This window comes from Aethalodelphis obliquidens, unplaced genomic scaffold, assembly GCF_003676395.1.
Source record: "Aethalodelphis obliquidens isolate GAN/ISIS:26980383/991018 unplaced genomic scaffold, ASM367639v1 scaffold27, whole genome shotgun sequence".
NCBI lineage: Eukaryota > Metazoa > Chordata > Mammalia > Artiodactyla > Delphinidae > Aethalodelphis > Aethalodelphis obliquidens.
The window spans coordinates 23051433-23074774 of NW_020837971.1; the positions used below are offsets into that span (position 1 = coordinate 23051433).

A 23342-nucleotide genomic window follows, 5' to 3' on the forward strand; every position below is an offset into this window, starting at 1 on the left:
AACAAAAAACAAAAACCAGACATCACAGTTTAATATTCCAGCTTAGCTGTAATTACGTCAATTGGCATATTTTCAGAAAGAGCATTATTGGATATATTTGGATAGCCAATACAAGATGGATAGTTAAAGGTGGGGCAGGCTGATAAGAATGTCCCAAGGAAAAGCCAAAGGCCAGAGAGAAATTGATTGAAGTGCTCGTGTTACACTAAATGTGCATTACATCAGTAATATTTTCATCGCCCTAAAAGGAAGACTTTAAAAGTAGCAATAGCTAAAGACGCAGTGTTACTGTTCACCTGTACAGGTGGGCCAAAGCTCTGAACTGGAGCCCGCAGGAAGCATATGACCAACTGACAACTCTTTTTTCCTTCTGATTTCCTAGAGCTATGGTCTTCAAACCTTGAGGACTTCAGGGAGGTGGTCAGAGGACTCTTTTTCAATTTTTTTTTTGGTAAGAATAATATATTTTTTAAATTATTGAAGTAAAGTTGATTTACAATATTGTGTTAGTTTCAGGTATACAGCAAAGTGATTCAGTTATACACACACACACACATATTCTTTTACAGATTCTTTTCCATTATAGGTTATTAGAAGATATTGAATACAGTTCCCTGTGCTATATAGTAGGACCCTGTTGTTTGTCTATTTTATGTATAGTAGCGTGTATCTGTTAATTCCAAACTTCTAATTTATCTCTCCCCCCCTTTCTCCTTTGATAACCGTAAGTGTGTTTTCTACGTCTGTGAGTTTGTTTCTGTTTCGTAGGTACGTTGATTTGTATCATATTTTAGATTCCGCATATAAGTGCTATCATATGATATTTGTCTTTCTCTGTCTGACTTACTTCACTTCGGGTGAAAATCTCTAGTTCTTCCACAGAACTTCAATATACGAAACCCGTCCTCTGTGCCCATCTTCAGCCTCTGGCTGAAGGACCAGAGGCCCAGGCCACTTGCTTCTGCGAAGACCCCCAAGGAGCCTCCACAGAACGGACCATGGGAACTCTGGCCCAACAAACTGACCGGATCATTAAAGGTACAGAGTGTGGGGTGTGCACGTTCGCCTTTCTGATTAACCAGCTGTCATGGTTACGGGCTGGGAGCGGGACACTGAGAAACTAGACTGTATTCATGTTTTGTGTTTTTTTTTTTTTTTTTTTTTTTGTGGTACGCGGGCCTCTCACTGTTGTGGCCTCTCCCATTGCAGAGCACAGGCTCCGGACGCTCAGGCTCAGCGGCCATGGCTCATGGGCCCAGCCGCTCCGCAGCATGTGGGATCTTCCCGGACCGGGGCACGAACCCGTGTCCCCTGCATCGGCAGGCGGACTCTCAACCACTGCGCCACCAGGGAAGCCCTTGTGTTGTTTTTTATTCTGAGTTTCCTGATGATAACACTGGAGAACTCTGGGATCAATTTAGATACCCGGGCACGAGGAAACCAAGGGAACATCATAAAGAATCGGGATTTATCCAGTGAAGGGATGTGGTCTCTCTCCTCCATTCACGTGAAAAATGCATCCACATAATCTTTTTACAAATTTAGCTGATTCGTTTCTTGGGAACAGGACCAACTAGAACTTGGTGAGATCCTAGGCACGCTTCCGCCTGGCTGTGCTCCTGTGCTGAGCTACAGCCCAGCCGTCCTGCAGCATCTCAGCGCTTTCATTGTTTCCTACACGGGGGAGGAAAAGGAATAATGGAAACAGTAGGGACCATGATTCTAAATACCCTGGGTCGGGTCGATCCACAGGAGCTCCCCACGCAGAAGCAGCGAGAATAAAACATGAGTCTCGGCGTGTGCAGGGGCATCTGGTAAAAAGTCAGCACTGGAAGAGAGCGAGGCGAGACAGCCGCGTGCCTGTCACGAGCCCTGCTGGAATTCAGCCTCACCTCGCCTGCACTCTGTGATGGTTTTTAAGAGCTCATCTGATTTGCCTAAAAGCCCCCAAGTTTGAGCAGCGGCTACTGAGGCATTAATCACTGGCTTGAGCCTTGGTACTCAGCGACCCTGGGATCCTTCCCCTGCTGGAGGTTTCCACGATGAACCTCCACCACTTCATCAAAACCTTCATGGGGAGCAAACATATTTTTATGTGTTGATTTTAAACCAGTTTACCCAGTTAACCGCTTAAAATACAACACCGGGTATAAAATACAACACCATGATAAAAGATAAGAAAATGAAGTTATTAAATCAAGCCAACACACAGCAGATATTAACACACTGTGACTAGAAGTTAGTTGACACGGGGTACAGCTCAGATCTGACCAATTATAAGACAGATTCCATAGTAAGTCACCTCTTTAAGGCTCTTTCCTCAAGAGTAAAATGAGGCTAAAAAACATGATTTTGGCTTAGCTCACAAGGTTGTTGTGAGGATAAAATAATAAAGTGCATGGATGCTAATATGCTAAATAAGCTTATGGTATTATTTTGTAAATGTAACATCCTATAGAAAGAGGTATGCACAGCACCAAGTGCCCATATGTCCCCCAAGTGCATGTGCAATGTCACACAGACATGCAGAACCATAGACAGTGAGAAATCAACTATTGAAATGGAAGAATTTAGGAGGTGAGAGGTCATTTTACTTATTTAGAAAAATGGAAGAAACTTCTTACCAATTTCTACGTAAGTTACCTACTACCCATGTTTCAAATAAAGCTTTACCTATGAGAAGCATTTTGGGCAAATTAGATGAGAAAATTGTATAATTAGCTTATCAACAGCAAGCAAATATTCCTCAAGTAGATTATAATTCGCCCAACAAAGTTCTGTGATTCCCTTTCTCCCTAGTGGATGAGTTTTTACTGTGCACAGTTACCCAGGAGAACATAATTCCTGGGTGTAAATAAACAACTCAGAAAATAGACTCTACAGAATAGTGGGGAAGCTCCTACTCAGTGCCATGTCTGGCTCCCGTGGGACTTCTGATTGGCTATTGAAACTGTGAGTCTCAGCTCCCTGTGAATTGAAGACGGTCCTTTTATCTTCTTCATGGGGGTCTTGTAAAGTTGAAAGGAGAAAAATGCCGAGGGTGGTGTTTGGTAAATCTCAAGCACTCAATCAATGTGATGTACTCTGATTAACTTTTGCACTGACACTTCAACATAGATGAGCCTCATTTCCCAGGCAGGCGATGGATGTCTACAGAGCATAGTTCTTGTTTCCTGGTTCCAACGAACATTACAAACAACCACTAAGAAAACACCCCATAGGGCCCCAGGAGCCTGAGCATCCTCTGAGCTCAACTGGCTCCAGTCCCCCATTTTGCAGAGGACACACAGGGGTCCAGGAAGCATGGAGAACGGTTTCAGGTCTCAGAGCTGGAGGCACAGATGAGGTGCTGACACGGGCCTCACAATTCCCGTCCTCCCACAGGCTGCCTCTTCCCTTAGAACCCAAAACAAACCATAAACCACACGCATAACCAATAATTTGGAAAGCGTGCCAAAGAAAACAGAGACAGAGAAAGCAATAGAAAACTTACCCAAAGGATGAAGGAGACGCGCCCTAAAGGAAAGGATGGCTTTACTTTAGACATACGCTCCTCCAAGCCTGTTCAACAGCATTTCCTGACTCTGGTGGGTACAAGTGGGTAGATATTTACGGAGTGTCTACTATACGCAAGACCCTGTGAACCAGGGCTCAGTCCGCATTTAGGATAAATCCCAGGGAAGAAAGGAACAGGTAGTTTGAAAAAAAAGTTAGGTATTACGTACTTCTCTATTTTTTAAGGGAGTAGTGCACATAGATTAGGTGGACTCCTATGCAATGGCTGATGTTGGAACTTTGTTTCCCTATGATAGTGGCAATTTCGTAGGGTTCAACTTAGAAAAAAAATCTATTTTTCTTTTTTGGGAGCAGCATATAACAAGGAATAATTTTGTGGGGAAAGGGGATGATTCAGAACATATTCCTCATATAAATCAAAAATTTAACTTCTGTTTGGCTAAATGTACATCCTTATTCTACAACTTACTGCCACCTTCCTCCATTTTAGAAATCAAAAAGGAAAAGTGATCACTACAAGGATTGTATTGGAGAAGCAGCAAGAAGTAGAAAAAGTATGCTTCAACTCTCTAGTAAAAATGGCACAATTTGGGCTTCCCCGGTGGAACAGTGCTTAAGAATCCGCCTGCCAACGAAGGGGACACGGGTTCGAGTCCTGGTCCTGGAAGATCCCACATGCCGCGGAGCAACTGAGCCCGTGCGCCACAACTACTGAGCCTGCGCTCTAGAGCCCGCAAGCCACAACTACTGAGCCCACGTGCCACAACTACTGAGCCCACAAGCTAGAGCCCGCGAGCCACAACCACTGAAGCCCGCGCGCCTAGAGCCCGTGCTCTGCAACAAGAGAAGCCACCGCAGTGAGAAGCCCGCGCACCGCAACGAAGAGTAGCCCCCGTCGCCACAACTAGAGAGAGCCCGCGTGCAGCAATGAAGACCCAACGCAGACAAAAAATAAATAAATAAAATTTAAAAAATATTTTTAAAAAGGGCACAACTCTTTAAATGCTCTAATCTCTGTTTAGAATGCTCCAAGCGTAACACAATCCAAAGGACTATTTGTGTAAAGTACTACAAGTAGCATTTCCTTTGCTAGGAGTATACAAAAGAAAATTTCATTTGAATCTTTTTTAAACCAAAGAAGAGTTGGCTTTTTCAGGCCAACCTCACTCTTGACTCCACCCCCTGCCAACCTTCTCTTTAGCCACTTCCAAACAAATTGAGTGTTTAGCATAATGTTAAGGGCAAGAAAAACAGGAGAAGAAAATGAGGGTTTTGTCATGTTTGTTACCAACGGAGGGGATCAGAATATTGACTGGCCATTCTCCTACAAAACTTTCTAGAGATGCCAGCCCAGGCTCGGACTTTCGGCTTTGCCTTTGGGACAGCAGAGTCTGCATGGACCCAAGGGCTCTCCTCCTCAATGCATCATGTAAGACGCCAATCTGGAAGCCACCCAAGAGGAAGGTGACAAAGGAACACAGAGGATCAGAAACCACGAAGGGGTCTCTTTGCGCCTTTGGGATGTTTAACATCCCGTGTTTCTGGCCCTCTCATCACCTCTAGCCATGGTCTGCAATTCCAGGGAATGGGGCTCACCTCTCCTTCAGCTCAGACTGCATCTACCAGCAGCTATCAGATCCTGGCCAAGCCGAAGGAGAGGCTCCAGAGAGCAAAAATTTTTGTTTTTTTCAATAGTTTTATTGTTGTTGCTGTTCTACTTACATTTAAGAAACAAAGTATGTGTTTAAGGGAAATAAATCCAAATAATGCTGAAAGGTAGAAGATGATAAACCAAAGTCTCCGTCCCCTTCTTCTCTAAACCATCCCCTCCTTCCAACCTCAGTCTTCCAAGAGGAAGCGCATGTTTAATAAGTATCACTCCAGAATTTTCCTAAACGTATATACAGGCATGTGGAAAGTGTGTGTGTGTGTGTGTGTGTCTGTGTGTGATATGTTTTCATTTCAAAGGATGGGATCATACTCTGCATATCATCCTGAAACACACTTTTCTCACCTTCACGTACATCTTGGATGTCTTTCCACATGACTATGTTCCGACGGCCCTCACTGTTCAGAGCTGAATGAACAAGGGCATGGAGGGACCAAAGTTTTCCAGTATCAGCACCAACGCTGCAGCGAGCATCGGCAGAAACGCCCTGTGCCTGTGTGCGAGCATGTCTCCTGGGCTGATTCCTCCAACACAACTTTCGTTTCTACAGATAAGGCCAAACGTGTTGACCAATGTTCACGTCCTCCAACTGTCCATCAACTGCCTACATGCCACAGCTGAAAAGCCAGGAGTCTGCTGGTACTTCACAGCCTGGAGAGTTCAATCCAGACTTTCTAAATGACAGGAGTGGCCGGGACAGAGCAGCGGGGACTGTGGGCTGCAGGAGGCCGTCTCCAGGTTGAGGGAACTTGAATCTCCCCTCCTGCCCATCTCCTGGGAGCAGCGGGCAGGCAGAGTGGCAGCCGTACGCTCAGCCCTGATCTCCATCACCAGGACGGACCGAGGCCCAGACGCAGAATTCAGTCACAACTTGGAAACCAGTGGGGGCAGGTCGGCCATGCCCAGAGGACCACATGGGCCATTCTAGCAGAGAGGCTTACCTGGGATTGACCATGGGCCTGAGACTGGAGAATATAAAATACTGAAAACCCGATTGCTGCGGACACATCCAGGTTCAGGGCTAGCCAGACAGTGGGCTTCCTGGGCCCATGAATATGGAACTGGGCAGGCTTGGCTAGACCGGCTGGGGGTCCAGCGCACGGGCATCGCCCAGCAGGACAGCGTGATCCAACCTTGGGCCTCATCTCCCAGGACTTCCCCAGGCCCTGGGTCTCCCAGGATGGGAGAAGCTATGTCCAATAGGGCTTGAAATAAACCTATGGTGACTGGGGCAGTGTTATTGCCACGTTTAGCAAATATCCTGAATTGTGCCCCAAACTCTGTTTTCCAATCTACTTTCTCCTTGTCTCTTGTCCGCCTCCTCCCTCCATCTTTCTCTCTCTCTTTCAAGCACCTTCACTGGCCTGTGTTTGGACTCTAGGGCCGATCACCCGTCCTTTCTGCTCCCCCAGAGTATCAACATAGATTGAATCCTTTCCAAGGTGCTCGCAGATGTAACAGGAAAACCAGTTTTATCTGGGAGGGAGATTTTTCTGTCCAGCTTGCCACATTGGGATAATCTCTAAGAGCTGAAGTGAAACATGGATACCAATTCCATCTCGGCCTTTCCTTTGGCAGGACAGCCCTCTACCTCCCCCGCCCCCCACCGAGCACCTTGGCTTTGGGTGCCCACTGGAGCAGGCTTCCTGGACTCCCCATATGGGCATCTCAGCAGCTCTCACCTGAAACCTGGGACATGTCTTGACCCTCATCAGCATCCATGGTCCTCGGGTGATCTGAGAAAGAGAGGAAGGGATTTTAGTTGACAGCAAATTACTCCTAAGATCCGAGAGAGAGAAAGAGAGATAAGGGCCGAGCTCTTTAACAATGGGGCTATCTACCAAGAATAACGCACTTTCCTCCTCACACACTCGCTGGAGGATCAGACCGGCACAGACCTTGATCCTTTTAAAAACAGCATTACAAAGATTTATAAAAATATCATTACAAGGACAGGAGGACCAAATTTGTTATTTATTGTTAATTTCCTACTGCATAATAACCCAAAATGCAAACTGACTGCAACAAAATTAAGCAGAAAATTAAATGGCCCTGGGTCATTGTAGGCACGGAATTCATTCTCTGGGCCGATCCGCAGTTATGTTCTTTCTAATTTACTGAGCATGCATCGATGAACCTTGAGTCAGCTTGGTGACACGCGTACAATCAGCAATCAGAAAACGAAGCAATTTGCTGAAGAATGTCTCATTTACCCAGGCAGGGCTGCATATATGAGCAGCTGCCGTGCTCCGTCCATCAATAATAAATACACCTCCAGCCTGGCAGATGGGCCTCGCGCCGCTGGCTTTGTCCCCCGCTCTTTCAGGGCCCCTGCCTGAGACTCTGTCAGGCTCTGACGCGGGGAGAAGGAAACCTCACGACGGCTGCCAGACCGGACCCGGAGAGCGCCCAGACCTTCCTGTTCTGCCGACACGTGACTGGCTCCTCAGGCGGGTGGAAAGAGAGAAAGCGAGCCTGGAGGAGCTGCCCTTGGGCGGCGACGGGGACCGTTCTGCTCGCGGCCACCACAAACACCAGGGAGAGGCCACGTCAGCCGAGCAGGAGGGAGGGATGGCTGCGTTCTGCACTCGGGGTCCTGGCCTGCACCTCACAGGTCTCAGGTAGCCCTGGTAGGTGACATCTGGAGGCTCCGTGGATAGGAAAGCTGGGGCCCACCAGCAGATGACCTCCACCAAGTCTGCGTGTTTATGCTCTGCTGGACAACCTTCAGAAGAGCGCCTTCTCCAACCAGCCAACGGAGCCTGTTTTGACTCAAAATCAGCTCACTTCCTTCTGGGGGACCACCTCTGTCTCTCCTGTTCAGATGTGTGTGTCTGCGCTTTCAGGCCTGTTCTCAGCAGATGCCTGCACAGTGATGGAAGGTTCAGGGGGCCTGACCCTCTCAGGGGAGGCTACAGCTCCGAGCAGACAGAGGCCATGCGTGTGTGTACGTAACAGTCGTCATGGTGCATTCGGAATACAGATTTGCACTTTCAGTCCTGGCGGCGCTAGTCACCAAGAGTCACGGATGACCAGCACTGGCTCTGGATGGGGAAGGTTTGCATCTATTCCTGAAAAAGCCATTGCACTAGTCTGAGCTGTGACTCGAATTTCCAAGGCAAGTGTGGGCCTTAGGGGTACAGCCCGTGACCCCAGAAGGGAAAAAGGCCCCATGGCCCACTTATGTTCCGGCCCCAAGACTGAGGGTCCACCAAAAGCAAAGCCAGACAAACTAGCCCCAGAAGCAAACACGAAACCTGTCTAGGGTCACCAAAAAGCAATGTGTCCAAAGTCTCACATCCTTTTAACAGTAAAAAAGGTAAAAAACCTATGATTCTTCTGAAACATGCTGAAACAATTCTAAAGAAACAAGGCAGACTCAAATGAGAAAAACCTTTGTGTTCACTGAGCAGCATTAATACAAGGTTCAGCTTTCTGAAGACAAACACGGTATGTTACAGTGAAATATCACAAACCAGTTCTAAAGCGTCCAGGTATTGACGGGGCGACGTATAGTAGATAGAACTCAAATGTTGCAGCAACAAAGGATACTCTAACTCCCAATTTTTATTTTGTTGACTTTGAACTTTTTCTCTACTACGTGAGTGATACATATTTTACGACTGTTTTAACACAGAGGCAAGTAAATGCCCATAATTTCCACTCCGTAGGACTACTTACATTTTTTCTGTGTGTGTGTGTGTGTGTGTGTGTGTGTGTGTGTGTGCGCGCACAGAACTTTTTAGAAGAACAGGACACTAAACATATTCCAAATAAACGGTCGTAAAACAATTTTTTCATTTACTACTACACGTGTCTTTTTAATTGACAAATATGCATCGACATTCTTGTTTTAATGACTTCGCACTGCTCAGTGGCAGGGACTGATTTCCTCAGTACCCTACTGTATATTCAAGTAATTTCCAAGTAAAAAGAGAAGATGTTTCGTAAGGCCCAGCTGATGGCCCCCCACCCCAGCCCTGCCGGAGAAGGTGCCTTCCAGCCCACCGGACCCTACAGACCCTCTGGGTTCACTGTCGGGGCAAAATCTACCCACTCCCGGCTCCCCTTGGTGGGGAGATGTGAGAACATGTCACAAAGCAGCAAAAGGATGCTCTGGGCCTGTGGCTAAGGCCCAGGCCCGGCTCTGCTGGGCGGGCGCGTGCGCCTGTGTGTTCCGAGGGGGCAGGGCGAGGGCACCCTCCCGGATCCAGCCCTGCCTCAGTGTCCATTGGTGCTCTGGACAGTGGGCGCGGTAGGCAGCCGACCCCAGTGATCAGAGGATGCAGGATCCCTGTCACAGGCCTGTTTCCATTTTCACTGAATGTCTGCAAACCCCACGTGGAACTGTTAGGTCCTCAGACTCACTTAGAATTCCAAATGCACTCTCTACCAACCCTACACGGACCCACAATGTGTGGGCCTGCAGCCACTGCAGTCCTGGGGCTGTGCTTACGGGCTGCCCCCCCTTGATTGGACGAATGTTTTGTTGGCATCATCGTTTTGAGATTCGTAAGCTATTAGGGCACAGTCCACGCTGGCCCTGTGATTCCGTGGCCTGTCTTGTCTGACATCACACGGTGGTTCGGGGCGTAGCTTGACAAGCTCCCTCCAACTTCCCCAAAGTCGAAATTTGCATCTCTTGGGACTAAGAAGTAGTGAGTTTTTTGTAAAAGTGACTTTGCTTTTAGGCAAAGACCAAGGAATAATCCGACAATGGAAAACCGTCTGAGGGAGAGGAAACGCCACCCCTGCCAAGACCAAGGAGCTGCCAAAGGGCAGCCTGGAAGGGCCTCGAAGGGGACGGTGAAATAACCCCATCTCCGGGAACACAGGCACGGCCCAGGCTCTGCGTTTCTGTTTAGACTCGTGGAAGCCGTGCCCAGTGTCAAATGGAAAATGGGCTTGATCTGATCTCAGCACAAAAGAGCTTGCAGTCAGGAAGGGGAGTTTATCACAAAAGTGACTTAACACCTTATTTTCACAAACCTTCACCTAAACCCAAACGAAGGCCAGCAGGCCTGTAAAGGGAGATGCCAGAGGGAACACTTGTTTCACGGGAACATTGCCATATTCTGCTCTGCACAGGGAGCCCCAGTGATTTGAGGCCAGAGCCAACATATTGATGGCAGAAAACACAACAATCTCAGGAAATTACCGTCACCGGGCGGCTCTTACAGACGTGAACGCTTTTATTGTCTCTTCGGAGTGAGCAGCCCTGAATCCCGCACACGGGGAAGCAGATGCAGAGATAAGGGGCAGCCAGCGGGGCCTGTCCTTTCAGGAGGCACAGCCTGCGGTCAGGACCGTCACTCCCCCGCTGCTGCTCGGGACTTGCCCATCTCTCTCCCCACCGTACCTCTGGAGTCTAGAGAACAGGGCAATAGTGAGGACCAAGCACAAGATGGAAGAAGGCCCACAGCATCCTGCTTCCACGGTGGCCAGGACAGCAAGACCTTCTGGAAGCCCCTCCCTGACCTCGCCTTCTTTTCCTCCTCCCATACCCACGGGGGTTGGAACCTGGACGCCTCCCCGGGGACAAGCACCCAACAGCCCTGGGCAGTCGTGGCTTCCGAGAGAGGAGCCCGGGCACGGCTCCAGGACGATTGGCCTCATTTCTACCCACCGGAGAGCAAGCAGCTCGAAGAATGGCTCGGCAGGAGCCTGCGAGGACCACTCAGGTGGGAAGGGCCGGGGAGAGCAGGGGTCCCCAGACCCTCCTCAGCCGCCTCCCCTCACAGCACTCTCCCTGAGGTGCCAGGGCTTTTCCATAACCCAGAACGGTGAGTCTGGATTAATGAAGTCAAAATGAAAAGCCAGATGCTTGTCACGAACCACAATTTGATGACTCTCCAAGCCACCCTGATTAATGGCAATTAAAGAATTAAGTACACAGCACAACAAATGTGCTATGACGAACCACGTGGGTGAGCTTCTGTCCAGAAATATTTCATAGCCTTTCTTGAGTGCCTTATATATGCCAGAAAAAGAGGGAAAGGAAACGATACCGGGGTTAGTTCGCTTTCTTGAAGCAACTACCACGCGCCTGGCATTTCACTGCTATAATCCCCACAGGCCTGGACACCACCCACGTTGTCCTCTTGTCTCATCTGAGCGCCCGGCAGAGTGTCCACTGTAGATCTAGTATTCAATCCCCATTTGCTAAGTGTGCACCTTTAATCCTTACAATTAAACTGTATTCTTCTTATTATACATAATCCATATTATTCTTTCCATTTTGTAGATGAGAAAACCGAGGCTAAGAAAGAAGTATTCTGCCCAAGGCCACACATCTAAACAGACAACAGAGCTGAGATCTGAACCCAGGACCACTTGGGCGGCGGTCCCAAATGTTAAATGTATAAATGGATAAGGAATGGGTGTTACCTGTATCTTCACAGAAAATAAGCATGTTCTTTGTAATACCCCGCAATTAAGGCAAACTTCATCACAAAACTTCTACAATGCAGTTAAATTCTGGTTATTTGGTCAAATGGATGCTATTGGTTATTTTCCTCCCTGATGAGTGAGGTTGCACTAGAGTTACGTTTGGGGTTATTTCCTTATAATCTCAATGACGCTTATTTTGAAGGGGGAACACGGGCCAAGCCTATAATCTATTTAAAATGTTTCAGGTCACAGACCTCTTTAATAAAGCCCATTATTCCTGCTGAGAGAAAGTCTTTTGATCTTCAGACTGGTAGATTTTATTTTTGCAAATCTACCCTATCACTGTGAATTACACTGTCTCTTAAAAAAGGAAACTTTCCAAGAGAAAGCAAAGGCAGTATGCAGGGTCTTTGTGTCTGGTTCTGGGGACCATAGAGGTTTTCCTAACAACTTGACAAAACAGGTCGGGAGAACGTAACAACTTCGGAGCCCAGTTATTCCATTTCTGAGTCTTTTCATTTTTCAAAAATTAGCTGCCAATCTACACATTTTCATGATTATTCCACAGAGATTAGGGCTGGTGCAAATAACAATGAAAAACAAGATTTAAACAGGATGGCAGGGAATCCAATTTGGCTTTCACACTCCCCTTCCCCCATATTTAACTGAGGCATTCACACACACACACACACACACACACACACACACACACACACACACACACACTTTTTTTTTAAACTGAGCTACAGAGAACTCTTCCTCCAGCGGTTTGTTCTGCTGTGAACCTGCTTTCTGAGGGCAAATTAGCTCCCATGTGCAATTCTGTCCTCACATTTTTTTTCCAGGGGCAGGAACTGATATGCAAAAGAGGAAGGGTCAGGGGGAACTCAGGAAGGCTCTTCAAAAAACAGCTGAAAACCCTGCAGTCTGAAAACATTCTTAGTGAGGAGGGATTTAATACAGAATGAAAAGAACCATGAGACTATTTGTAAAAGCCATCATGGAGCCACCTGTCTCGAAGTGAGGCAGGAAAAAAGATGCGAAATATTAGAAATCAGAAAATAATACAGAAAACGGAGCTGGAGACAGTTTGTGCTTTCAAAACAGGTCCAGAGCTGGGTTTCAGGTGCCCCAGGAAGGTCCAGCACTGCACAACTATTGTATGTCTGGACCCGCTCATGTGTGCACCCCTGTGCACTGGCTCTCAAACTACTAACAGTAACTGCTGTTTATTCAGCAACCCTGGGAGAGGCAGACACACTCAGAATTTACATACTCTTTTAGAGGACTTTTCCTGATTCTGGCCGTCATCAGAGGCCATTTCCTAAGTCACTTCCTCAAATATAAATGGCCTTTTACACTTCATCACTTAAGTAAAAAGTCTAAGTTTAGATCATTTTCTTCTACCTTCTTCCCGATTTTAGAAGACTTCATGCTTGGCCAGCAACTGTGCAACAAAAGTGACATCTCCATCTTTAAAGAAAAATGTAGGAACTGGACCAAAATAATGATTTACACGGATATTCTCAGAAGTGTTGATCTCTTGTCATTACAAAGTGAAGAGACAGAGGAACCCAGGAGTAGTTTTTGTGTTCCTATTATTTTTCAAAGATTTTTTTTCATTTTTTATAAAATAGATAAATACAAAGTTACAATATGAACTCAGTGTTTTACTCAGCAAGGCAAGATGCTGTCATGAATACAGTATCTCCTCTTGCCTTCTTAGCAGTGAAGTTTTATGCGGACATGAAAAATTCAAAATTAAAACTGTATACGGTAGCAAAATCCACGTGTCTACTCATAACACTCCGAAAAACATACCTGTCATACTGAGGTTTCTACAAAGGCCATTGGACTTCTTTTTAAAGCTATATTTATGTCATTTAGACCCAAGGAAGTAAAATTATGCTAATCCCCACAGGAATACCCAGTGTTTGCAATCCATACATATCTATTTATCAACAACAACTGAAAAGCTATTGTTGATTTTCCCACTGAGGACACCATCCAGTTTACCATATAACTTTTTTTTTTTTTTTTTAATTTAGAAAAGTCTCTCCCGCCTAGCTGGTGGGGAAACAAGAGCTACAAATCTAGATGCAAACAGAGAGAGAAAATGTCTTCCAGAGCATCATAGGATGCTGGCTCCAGAGAGAAATGGGTGCAGACATCCTGATGGCTGACTCTCCATGTTAAGGCCATGTGGTTTCCAGGTTAATGGGAAATTCTCCCTAAAGGACTTGCATTCTGAGATCAGTTCTGTCTACAACACCCCAAAATTATCAGCTGTAATGAATTAAATTATCAGCTGAAATGAATTAAAATGAAGTAAATTCTTATAAAAATCCTTAAAAAATCATCTCTATTCACTTTTCAAAACCAAGTTCATAGTACACAGAATGTAAATTCAAAAATCAGTCTCCTTAAATCGCAGCTTAATCTCTTAGCAGCTTCAATACTTTGGGAATTTACTTTGGTCACCCCAGCTTCAAATGGGTCAGCTGAAGTCAAGTTCAGTTGTATCTGAGAAGGGTAAAGGAAGTACAAATGTATCAATGATTTGGTAACAGTGATTGCTACTGACAGTAACTAAAATAATCACACAGAAGGATACCACTTGATATTCTGAATGGGTTCTTGAGTTGGACCAAATGAGCAAGAAAAGTTCTAGATTTCCATTGTATTCGGTGACAGAGAGCTGAGCTATCCTGTAACCCAAACCTTGTAGGATCCCAAGGACAAAATGCCCAACATAACAGAACACGTAACAAGGTCCATATGGATATGCCCTCCGAGTGGGTATCAGGCCCAACAAGGACTGCTTGGTGCCCATTCTGTCATCTACAACCTTCAGCCCACAATGTCCTCATGCAAACCCGGGGCGGGGGGGAGGGTGTCGTCAGTAGAACCTCACAGAGGCTTACAACTTCCTCGTTTTCAGGCCTACAAAATCATCACATCTTTATGTATAATCAGGCAGAAAATGCTCATATCCATCAGGGAACAAAATATAGGAAAACTCATTTTAAACACTACAGTCAGATTTTTCTGCAGCCCTTAAATAAGTTTAAATTATTTATTTTCAATGTTTTACTTCTTTTTTCCCAGCAAATTACATTTCTTTTACAAAAGGCTATCTGCTCTAAATTAAACTGAAAATTCTTGAAATTCAGGTTAAACAAACACAACTCCAGAGAGACGTGAGAAAACGCAGGTAGAAATGCACTAGAAATTTCTAAACCATTTTTAAATGGTAATTAATTGCAATTATCTCTCACCACCTGAGATAATTAGCAGTATGATTTTTAATTTAATGAAGTAGGATACACAATTTATCAATATGTTTCCACTGTGGATCTCTTTGAATATCACTGCCCTACACAAAACCCAGCACAAAGGAGGAAGTAAAGGTCACTTTTTCAGGCTCAAAGTGGGGCTCACAGCAGGGGGTCGCCGGCTCTCTCTAGTTTCCATTAAAAGCACCGGAGTTCATTTCAGAGTGCCTCCAAAGTCAGCTTATAAGAGATCAATCCCTCATTTTCATTTCTCCTAAAGATTCTAAATTAAACATTTTCCCCATTTGGTCTAAGGAGGTGTCTCACGTGCTATTTCATATGCTCCAAGTGTGCCAGTGAAAGTTTGATGTAAGAACAAAAATCTACCAAAAACTGATGAATCAATATTCGCCGTGGAACCCCTAGCTTTAGAAAAGGACTCTAATCCAAACCATCTTGTTCAATTTTAGACAGTTTCAAACTGCCCGAAAAAGCTTTCGAGTGTCAATTTTAGCATGTGAACTCCACAATGGAGCCCAGAAGTCTATTTCAGCATGTGTAAGGTCATTTACAAATTCTTTATGCAGTTCTTAGTCGTCTCTGCAAAAACCCCACACATGAGAGACAGAAGGAAGATGGAGACACAGAGGCAGAGACAGAGAGGAAGGAGGGAGGGAAGGGATGAAATAACAAAGCTGGGACCCTCGCACACTGCACCTGCCCTCAACACACCCCAGAAGCCCTGCACCAACTGCACGTCCATGAGAGCTCACTTTTGGCGCGAACATGGCAGGAAGAGAGTCAGATTTCTTTTAGCAGTGAGCTGACTGCTGAAGAAAAACGAATCATTGCACACTTGAATGAGAAAAGCTGAAGGAGGAGCTTTCCCACTCATTGGGGCCCATCTTCAGCAATTCGTTAAGCCGCGGCCCTGTGCCGTAAGCCATCAGGAGGTGAAGCGGGGACCCCCGAAAGCAGAGAGAGCACATGGAAGGTAATGAGGCTCTCCATCACCCAGGACAGACAACGGGAGGGGTGCCGGGCAGCGGCTGGGTCGTAGGCTGCCCTGGGAAGGAGGAGAGTGCACGCTGGGAACATCCCATCTGTGGAAAAGCAGCAAAGAAATGGGCGATCTCACCCAGGAGCCTGTGGCCCCTGGAGACCCAGGGGGGCTGCCCCCCAGTCCTACCTTGGAGGCCTGGGGCCTTCGGACCCTGAGCTGCGCAGAAGCCCCTGGACTCAGCCACCTGCAAGGGACCCTGCTGTCTCCTTCACCTCGTCACTGCCCTCCTCGCCTTCCACTGGGGTGGAGAGGAAGGTGGGCCCATTTGCCAAATATGCAAAAAAGGAGGGAAGGTAGTTTTCTCTCAGGAAAACACGGGCAGGAAGGGAGCCCGTGCTTCCTGTCCTGACCAAAACGGGTTTACAGATTAGGACGTCTGACTTGGCGGGCTTGCGGCGGGTGGGAGCAGGACCTCTTTCAGTCAACAGGCATTCTGAGCACCCCAAAGGCAGAAACAAACGGCCCTGGGAGAAGGGAGACAGAGCCAGGCCTGTGGTGGGGAAGGCAGGCGGCCCCCAGGCCTGGAACTCGGGGTTTTCACCATTTTTCACAGTTCATCCCCAGGTGGATCATGGGAGGCACCCAAGGCATCCACCCACCTGTTCATTGCAGCAAAACAGGAGAAGGAAAAAAAGACGGACTCAAGGGATGAGGCCATTTCCTGCAGAGGAGGCCTGGGCTGCCTCCCCACCAGGCCCTTCTCAGGAGTGACTCCTGGCCCCCAACCAAATACACACCAAAGCAGGGTGGGCCCTGCCCACCTCTCCCCCCTGGGGCTCTCTGCAAAGCTTCTTTTGTTTGCTCTGTTTCACTTGTACTGATGCAGCATTTCACTTTTAATGTTCCCTAACGTCTTACAAATATTTGTTAGACTATCATCAAACGTTTCGAAGTGATGTCAAACACAAGCTATTAAAGCAACGACACTGAAAAGGGAAGGACGTGAACATATATCACAGGAGATGCCGAAGGATAACCTGCAGTGCAGAGTCATTTATTACACTGCAAAGAACAACAACATGCCAGGTCTCCGTGGAGAAACCAGGGTGGGCATCTGGTCGACCCCATGATAAAACCAGTTTTGCTGATGTGGCTTGAGTCTGCTTTGGGAGGCCCACGTCCCTGATGAACCCCTGTCTCCCTCCTCATCTGGATTTTAAATGTGTGTGTGTAATGCCTATGCTCTGAAATGCAACCTGCCCAAGGTCTGGATCACACGTGTACATGTGCCTGTTCTGAGCAAAACCAAAATGATCTGTCTCAAGGTGTCAACTGGATCAACGGTTCTCCCCTTGTCAGCCTCAAAGGATGGGTCACTTGTCGCTTTTACATCTTGTGTTTTCTCCAGTGACATGGAATGATGCCACACACATGCCTGAGGGCTCTGCAGGTACAAACGGACCGACACCAGACAGGGACTAACGGTAACCATCAGGGCTGGAGGGGCAAGGTCTTATGGCCACAAGTGGGAGTCACAGCACCCAAAAATGTGTGTAGAAATAGCGGAAATTAACACAACATTGTAAATCAACTATGCCTCAATGAAACTTTAAAAATAATAATTAAAAAAAAGAGAAATAGCAAGGGCTGTCAGTCAACCCCAAAGGGTTGCTCTCTGTGAGCTGGATTCACTGATATAAGTCTCCATTCAAATAAGGCAACAAAACCAAGAGTTATTTCGTAGTGAAAGTATTTCATAATGACAAATATTAGAGGCGGGAAAAAGAAACAAAAACGCCTCTGAACGCTGCTACCCTTGATGAATTCTGGGTTAACTGCAAATACGTGAGGCAGACACCCAGAGTACTAACGTCACTTATGCTTAAATTCACCATTCCAAGCAGGAAAAGCTGTCTTGTTTTAGTAAAAGGTAAAAATCAAACCAACCAACCAAAACCCAAAAAGGAGGGGCTTTAGTACTCAGGTCAGGTGTGTTTGATGTTATAACCCTTTCCCACTCTGCCCCCTGCGTCTCTCCCCACGCTGTGTGTACTCCCTGTGTGTGTCTGTGTGCATGTGGTCACATAATGTCTTTATTTCCTGTATTTATTAAGACACATGTAACCGTGAAGGGTACACATGACACGTGGACAGGTGGGGTGGAGGTGTTTCACAGCATGGCACGTAGTAGACTGTATATATACACCAGGTCCTCTCAAACTTCAAGAGTTTGACGTTTATATTGACAATATGCTCCTACACATGACCCAACGTGAGACACACAAATTCAAGCCAAGGGGAAAAGATCCCCAAACCAAAGAACCACGATCCTCAGAATCTAGGCCTCCAGTGAGGAAGACACAGTGGTCCCAGCACTACTGGCTGCAGCCTCTTGGCCAGGAAATTGGCTGTGATCTTAATTTTCAACAAGGGAAATGGCTGCGAGGAAACCACTGGTTACCTTCTCTCAGGAGACTTCAGACATACTTCTCAAAAGACCCAAATGCAACATACTTTGATTCACGGACCTGTGGGCTCATCCCAGGAGGCCGTGATGATGGGCTTTTATTGTTACGATGCTCCTGAATTTCCGAGGATATGTAGTTTCCCAAGATGTAGCACTTTTATTAAAATATTGATGAATTAAAGAAGCAAGGAGGAGTTTCTGAAACTGCTGCCTTCAACGATCACCAAGAAACAGGACGGGAAGAAGACCTGACCATTTAACTCAGTGACATGTTTTGGTCTTCAGCTCTGGTGGACTTTGAGGCCAGGAAACACATCTTTTTTTCCCATGTAAAAAAGGTATAAACATGTATGACCATGGGAAGTTTTGAAATCGGATACACTATATCAAACCCAAGTTGTATAGGATTTTTAAATGCGACATCATTATTTATATCTGTGCACACAAATTATTTTTTAACACGTTCTGTATAATCTGGAATGTAAGCAAGTAATCTTCCGGTTAGAGATATCTGTGACTGCTTAAATTTTAAGCCACATATCAAATAATCTAATTTGTCACTGAAACAATTGCAACACATATAATATACATAATACTTGAATTATTACTTTAAAAATCCCATATAAAAGATGAATCCAAATAACCTCAACAAATAAACATCTTCAGACAAAGCAGTGAATTCAAGAGGCTCAGACCGTTTCCTGCAGGTTCCACTCTCCCCTCAACCAAAGTGAACCAATCCTTAAAATCACTGAAATTTCCATGAAAGTTTAAATATTATGCATATTAAATATTTTCAGCTTCCTTTTTTTTTTTTAACTTTTAACAGAAGGTGAAGGAGATATTTCTTCAATAACAGTTTGTCTTTCCAAGTTTAAAATAAGGTACCTCAGAGCTGAAATACCCCGTGGGGAGCAGGGTGGGGAATTTTGAGTGTTGAAATTGAGGGAAGCACAGGGCCTTGACATTCACTCCGGGGGCTGCAGTCCAGAGAGAATGGGAACTGCATTTAAAAGCTGCATTTGGAAGTGCCGGATCAGACCCTGCGAATCGAATCGTAACCCTTTTTGCTTCTCCAGATGCTACACTCCGTGCCTCCAACTTAGAAGAAAAAACAATCACACCTTCAGGAGATTCCTTAGGAATCACCAAGGATCCTTGACGAATTTTTCAAACACGTTTCAAATACAGTCGCAAGTAACCCGACGCCTTTTGACCGAGGGGTTTCGTAACCTGACAGCCAAAACGGCACTCGGCAAAAGTACTATCAACTTTTCAAACCGGGATAATTCCGATTTTGCGGAAAGCGAGTTCAGACTCGATCTGTTTATTTTACAGTATAAACAAAAAGCTCTCACGTCAAAAATAAGAAAAGAAAGCGCGTTATGAATGACTTTATAAAGGCTGACTTCCGTGATCTCACTATATAAGCGTAGATCGATTTAAACACGACAGGGACCACGATGTCCTCCCCACGGGGACAGCGGGGCGGCTCACAGGTGTCCCGCGGCCGGCCTGCCCTGCACCTGCAGTCACAGCACCAAGTGGCCCAGGCTCTGACAAAAGTCAGCGCTCCCACTGTCCCCAGAGAGGAGAGGCGGACCCGAGCGAAACCAGGACTTACACATCTAACCGCCTCGTCTTTTCTTTCTTTCTCTCTCTTTTTTTAATCCAAGTTTTCCTACGGAAATTCTACCTGGAAACACTCACGTGGATGTGTGCGTCGCACTCTGGGAGTCCAAGACCGATCCTCGGGCGCCAAGAGCAACCTCGGAGCCGGGCTCGCCTGCTCGGCCCCCTCGCCGTGGCCAAGCGTCCCGCCCGGGCTCGGCTGCGCTCCGCGGGGACCCAGGACCGTCGCCGCAGACGCCGCCCCGGGCGCGGGCCGCGCAGGCACTTGTCAGAGCGCCCGGCTCGCTCGGCCGCCAAGCTCTTCCCAGCTTTCTTTCACAATGACTTCCTGAAGTTGCTCACTCGCATTGTTCCCCATTTCTCCTCTGCGCTCCCCACCCCCCGCCGGCCGCCACCAGGCTTTCGCGCTCCCGGCCGGTCGGCCCGTCCCGCGCGCACAGCGCCGCCCACGGGCCGCGCACCTGGGCTCCGCTCCGCGCCCCCGCGGGCCAGCGCTCAGCCACCTGCGGCCAACCGGCCCGAGCGCGCGCCCGCAGCCCGCGCTCCACAAACTTTGGGGCTGCGCGCCAAGCCGGTCCTGGCGCGCCCTGCCCCGCCGCCGCCGCCGCCGCCGCCTCGGACCCCGCGCACGCTCCGGCACCGAGCGGGACAGGAGCCGGGAGGGGGGCGGGACGCGGAGCGGGGCTCGGAGAGGGACGGGGACGGGTCGTGGGGCGGGACTCGGAAGCGGGCGCGGCGCGGGACTCGGAGCGGGGCTCGCAGCGGGACGCGGAGCCGGGCGCGTCGCCTCTGCCGCCGGTCGCCCGCTCGCGCTGCGCCGTCCCGACCGCAACTCCGGGGCCGCGCGCGCAAACTTTGCCGCCGCGCTGGGTGGGACGCCGGCCCCCCCGAGCCCAGGCTCTCGGGGCGGCAGCGGGCACGGGCAGTACCTGCTGGCGCCGCCGCCGGCTGCAGCCCGCTCGCCTGTGCCGGGCCCGCTGGGCGCGCCGCCGCCACCCCCGCGCCCGCGCGCCCCAGCCCTCCCCGCGCCGCCGCGCTTCCTCATTCCAGCGCCGCATCCCGCCGCGGCCCCGCGCGGCCGGCGGTGACCGCCTTTCCGCGTCCCGGGCTGGCTGGCGTCTCTGCCACCGCGCCGCGGGGCCCGCGCTTAACCCTTGGGGGTCCGGCGCGGACGACGCGTGCGGGGCCGCTGAAGCCGGGGCGCCCTCCCGGGGACCCGCAACCCTGTGCCCCGGACCACTCGTCGGGGCATCCGCGTGCTCGCCCGCCCGGGGCACTCGGGGTCCCGTGAAGCACTTTCCCCGACGTCTAGGGCAGCCCACTGCCCGCCCGGCTTCGTTTCCCTCCAGCTAGGGCCACTTGCATCCCCGGTTCTGGCTGCGACCCCAGGTTATGAGTGCCCACCCGAGGGGGTGGGAAAAGTTGATCCTCCGCAAGTGAGGGGAAGGTGCAATTCATTTTCCCAGACAACCAATGGAATACCTCTCGTCTCTCTTCCCTCCCACCCGCTCGAGGCACAAGTTAGGATCGCGCCTTCCGGCTTGGCCTGTGTGCACACGCGAGTGTGAAAGGGCGGCGGCGGCGGCGGCGGCGCGGGCGGCTCGGAAGGCAAACCTGTAACCCCTCCTCGGCTCTCTGCGCCTCAGCCTCTCCCTCCGCGAGCCCCGAAGCGGGAGTGTAAGGCGCTGAGTATCGATTCAAACGGGAATGCCGGCTCTGATGGCGCACCTCTTCGTCCTCCGCGAGGAGTCCGTCATTCTGATCAGGCAGGCCCCACCCGGCAGGAGCCCGGCGAGAGTGCTCAATTTGAGCAGAAGAGCAGGAGTCATGAATTCAACAGCTTTGTGCTGGGCATCGCCCCCAACCCCCGCCCAGGCGCCAGGGGAGGGTCTGTTACACGAGCCAAGACCGCGGCCTTTCAAGACTTGCAGGGGCGCATCGGTAAGGGTCAGATAAACGCTGGCGCATCCCTGCGAGCAGGACAAACAAAACGGGACCGCGTCTTTCCATGGGAAGAGCGAGAAAGGGCTCTGGGGCGTCGACGCGGGAGGCTGGGCAGGCCTTCCAAGTGGAGAGAAGTGGCTCCGGGCAAAGGGAACGGGCAGCTGAGTGAGGCCAGGGAAGGCTGTGGCCCGTCTAAGGAGGCTGCTCGTGGCGGGGCCAGGGGCCCTGTTGACCACCTTCGCCTCTGCCATCCCTGGGAGAAGTCTCTCCTACCATCCTTGAGCTGCAAACAGCATGCGCCAAGTTCTTGCTGGACCCCTTCTGCGACACTAGTACTCGGTTTGTCCTGAAATTCTGCCGTGCTGAGCCCGAGACAGTTAACTCCGTGCTTAAAAGCCCAGAGGAGGCTGGACTTGTAGAAGGTTCATTGACTTAATTCCTAGTCCTTCCCTTACCTGTGTGACCTTGGGAAAGTTATTGAACCTCTCTGAACCTCATCTTCTTTATCTGCAAAAGAAATAAACGCTACTTCATCCTAAAGAGTCCTTGTCAAGATTCAATGAGGCAATAAACATAGGGTGCAGGGCCCCAAGGGAGGCAGATGACCCGGTGGAGGGGTCATGACCTTGGATGAGTGCGACACTCTTAGCTCCGCCCCCCAGGCTCCTCTCTTTAAATGTGTGCCATGGTCCCCAGGAGTGCGTGTCAAGGACTCAGATGTGTTCATCCCACCAAGGCAAAGCCTCCTGAGGCAGAAGAGCATGAGGCTAGGAGCCCAGGCCGTTGGGCTGTGTGACCTTGACCGAGGTCACTAACCTCTCTGAGCTTCAGTTTCCCCATCTACACATTGACGGTAATAATATAAGCTACCTCCCGGAATTGTTGGTGAATAAAGTAGATCACATACAAAACTCCTTGCCATATGCTTCTTGCCATAGCAGAGAGGAGGACTCTGTGAGCAGTAATTATTATTTATTATGAACTCTACTAGTACTAGCCAGTCTCATGTACCACTGCAAAGAGGTGGAGTGGAAGGAACTCGGCTTGTAACCTGGGTCTGTGGATAAGACTCCGTGGGGCCAGAGATGACCCTTCCATCAGAAGTTAAAGCTGCTGAAGACAACAGTAGAAGCATATTGGAGGATCTATATAGGGGTAGGGGATTAAAAGAAGGGTTATTATGGGATTACGTGAAACCACGTGTGTGAAACTTTTTAAAGTGTAAAGGACTATATAATTTAAAGAATCTTTCATTCGATAAAAAATAAAAACGATAAACATTAAAAAACACATTGGAGGAGAAAACGTATCAGTGGAAATTGAAACAGGTGTGATCCTCTAAAAAGTTATAGGTGTCATTTTGTTTCTTTAGAAATATATATATATGTGTGTGTAGATAGATAGATACAGATAGATAGCTGTTTCCATAACGTTAGAGTGTTAAAA

At 48.5% G+C, this 23342-nt stretch overlaps 1 protein-coding gene across 10 annotated transcripts in view; it reads right to left on the reverse strand.

The window, feature by feature from the left end:
- The window catches only part of IKZF1 (IKAROS family zinc finger 1), a 90584-nt gene extending 70304 nt beyond the window's left edge, over positions 1-20280 (reverse strand). For 2 of the 10 annotated variants that reach the window (XM_027124134.1, XM_027124141.1), the window contains exons 1-2: positions 20031-20278; positions 6868-6921 (exon numbers count right to left, since the gene is read on the reverse strand). In XM_027124134.1, the coding sequence (XP_026979935.1) occupies positions 6868-6907 (40 nt within the window). In that variant the 5' untranslated portion in view covers positions 6908-6921; positions 20031-20278. Of the gene's footprint in view, positions 1-6867; positions 6922-20030 lie in introns of all 10 variants that reach the window. The other 8 variants (XM_027124135.1, XM_027124137.1, XM_027124136.1 and 5 more) reach the window with 7 other exon arrangements.
- Positions 20281-23342: the final 3062 nt, after the last annotated feature.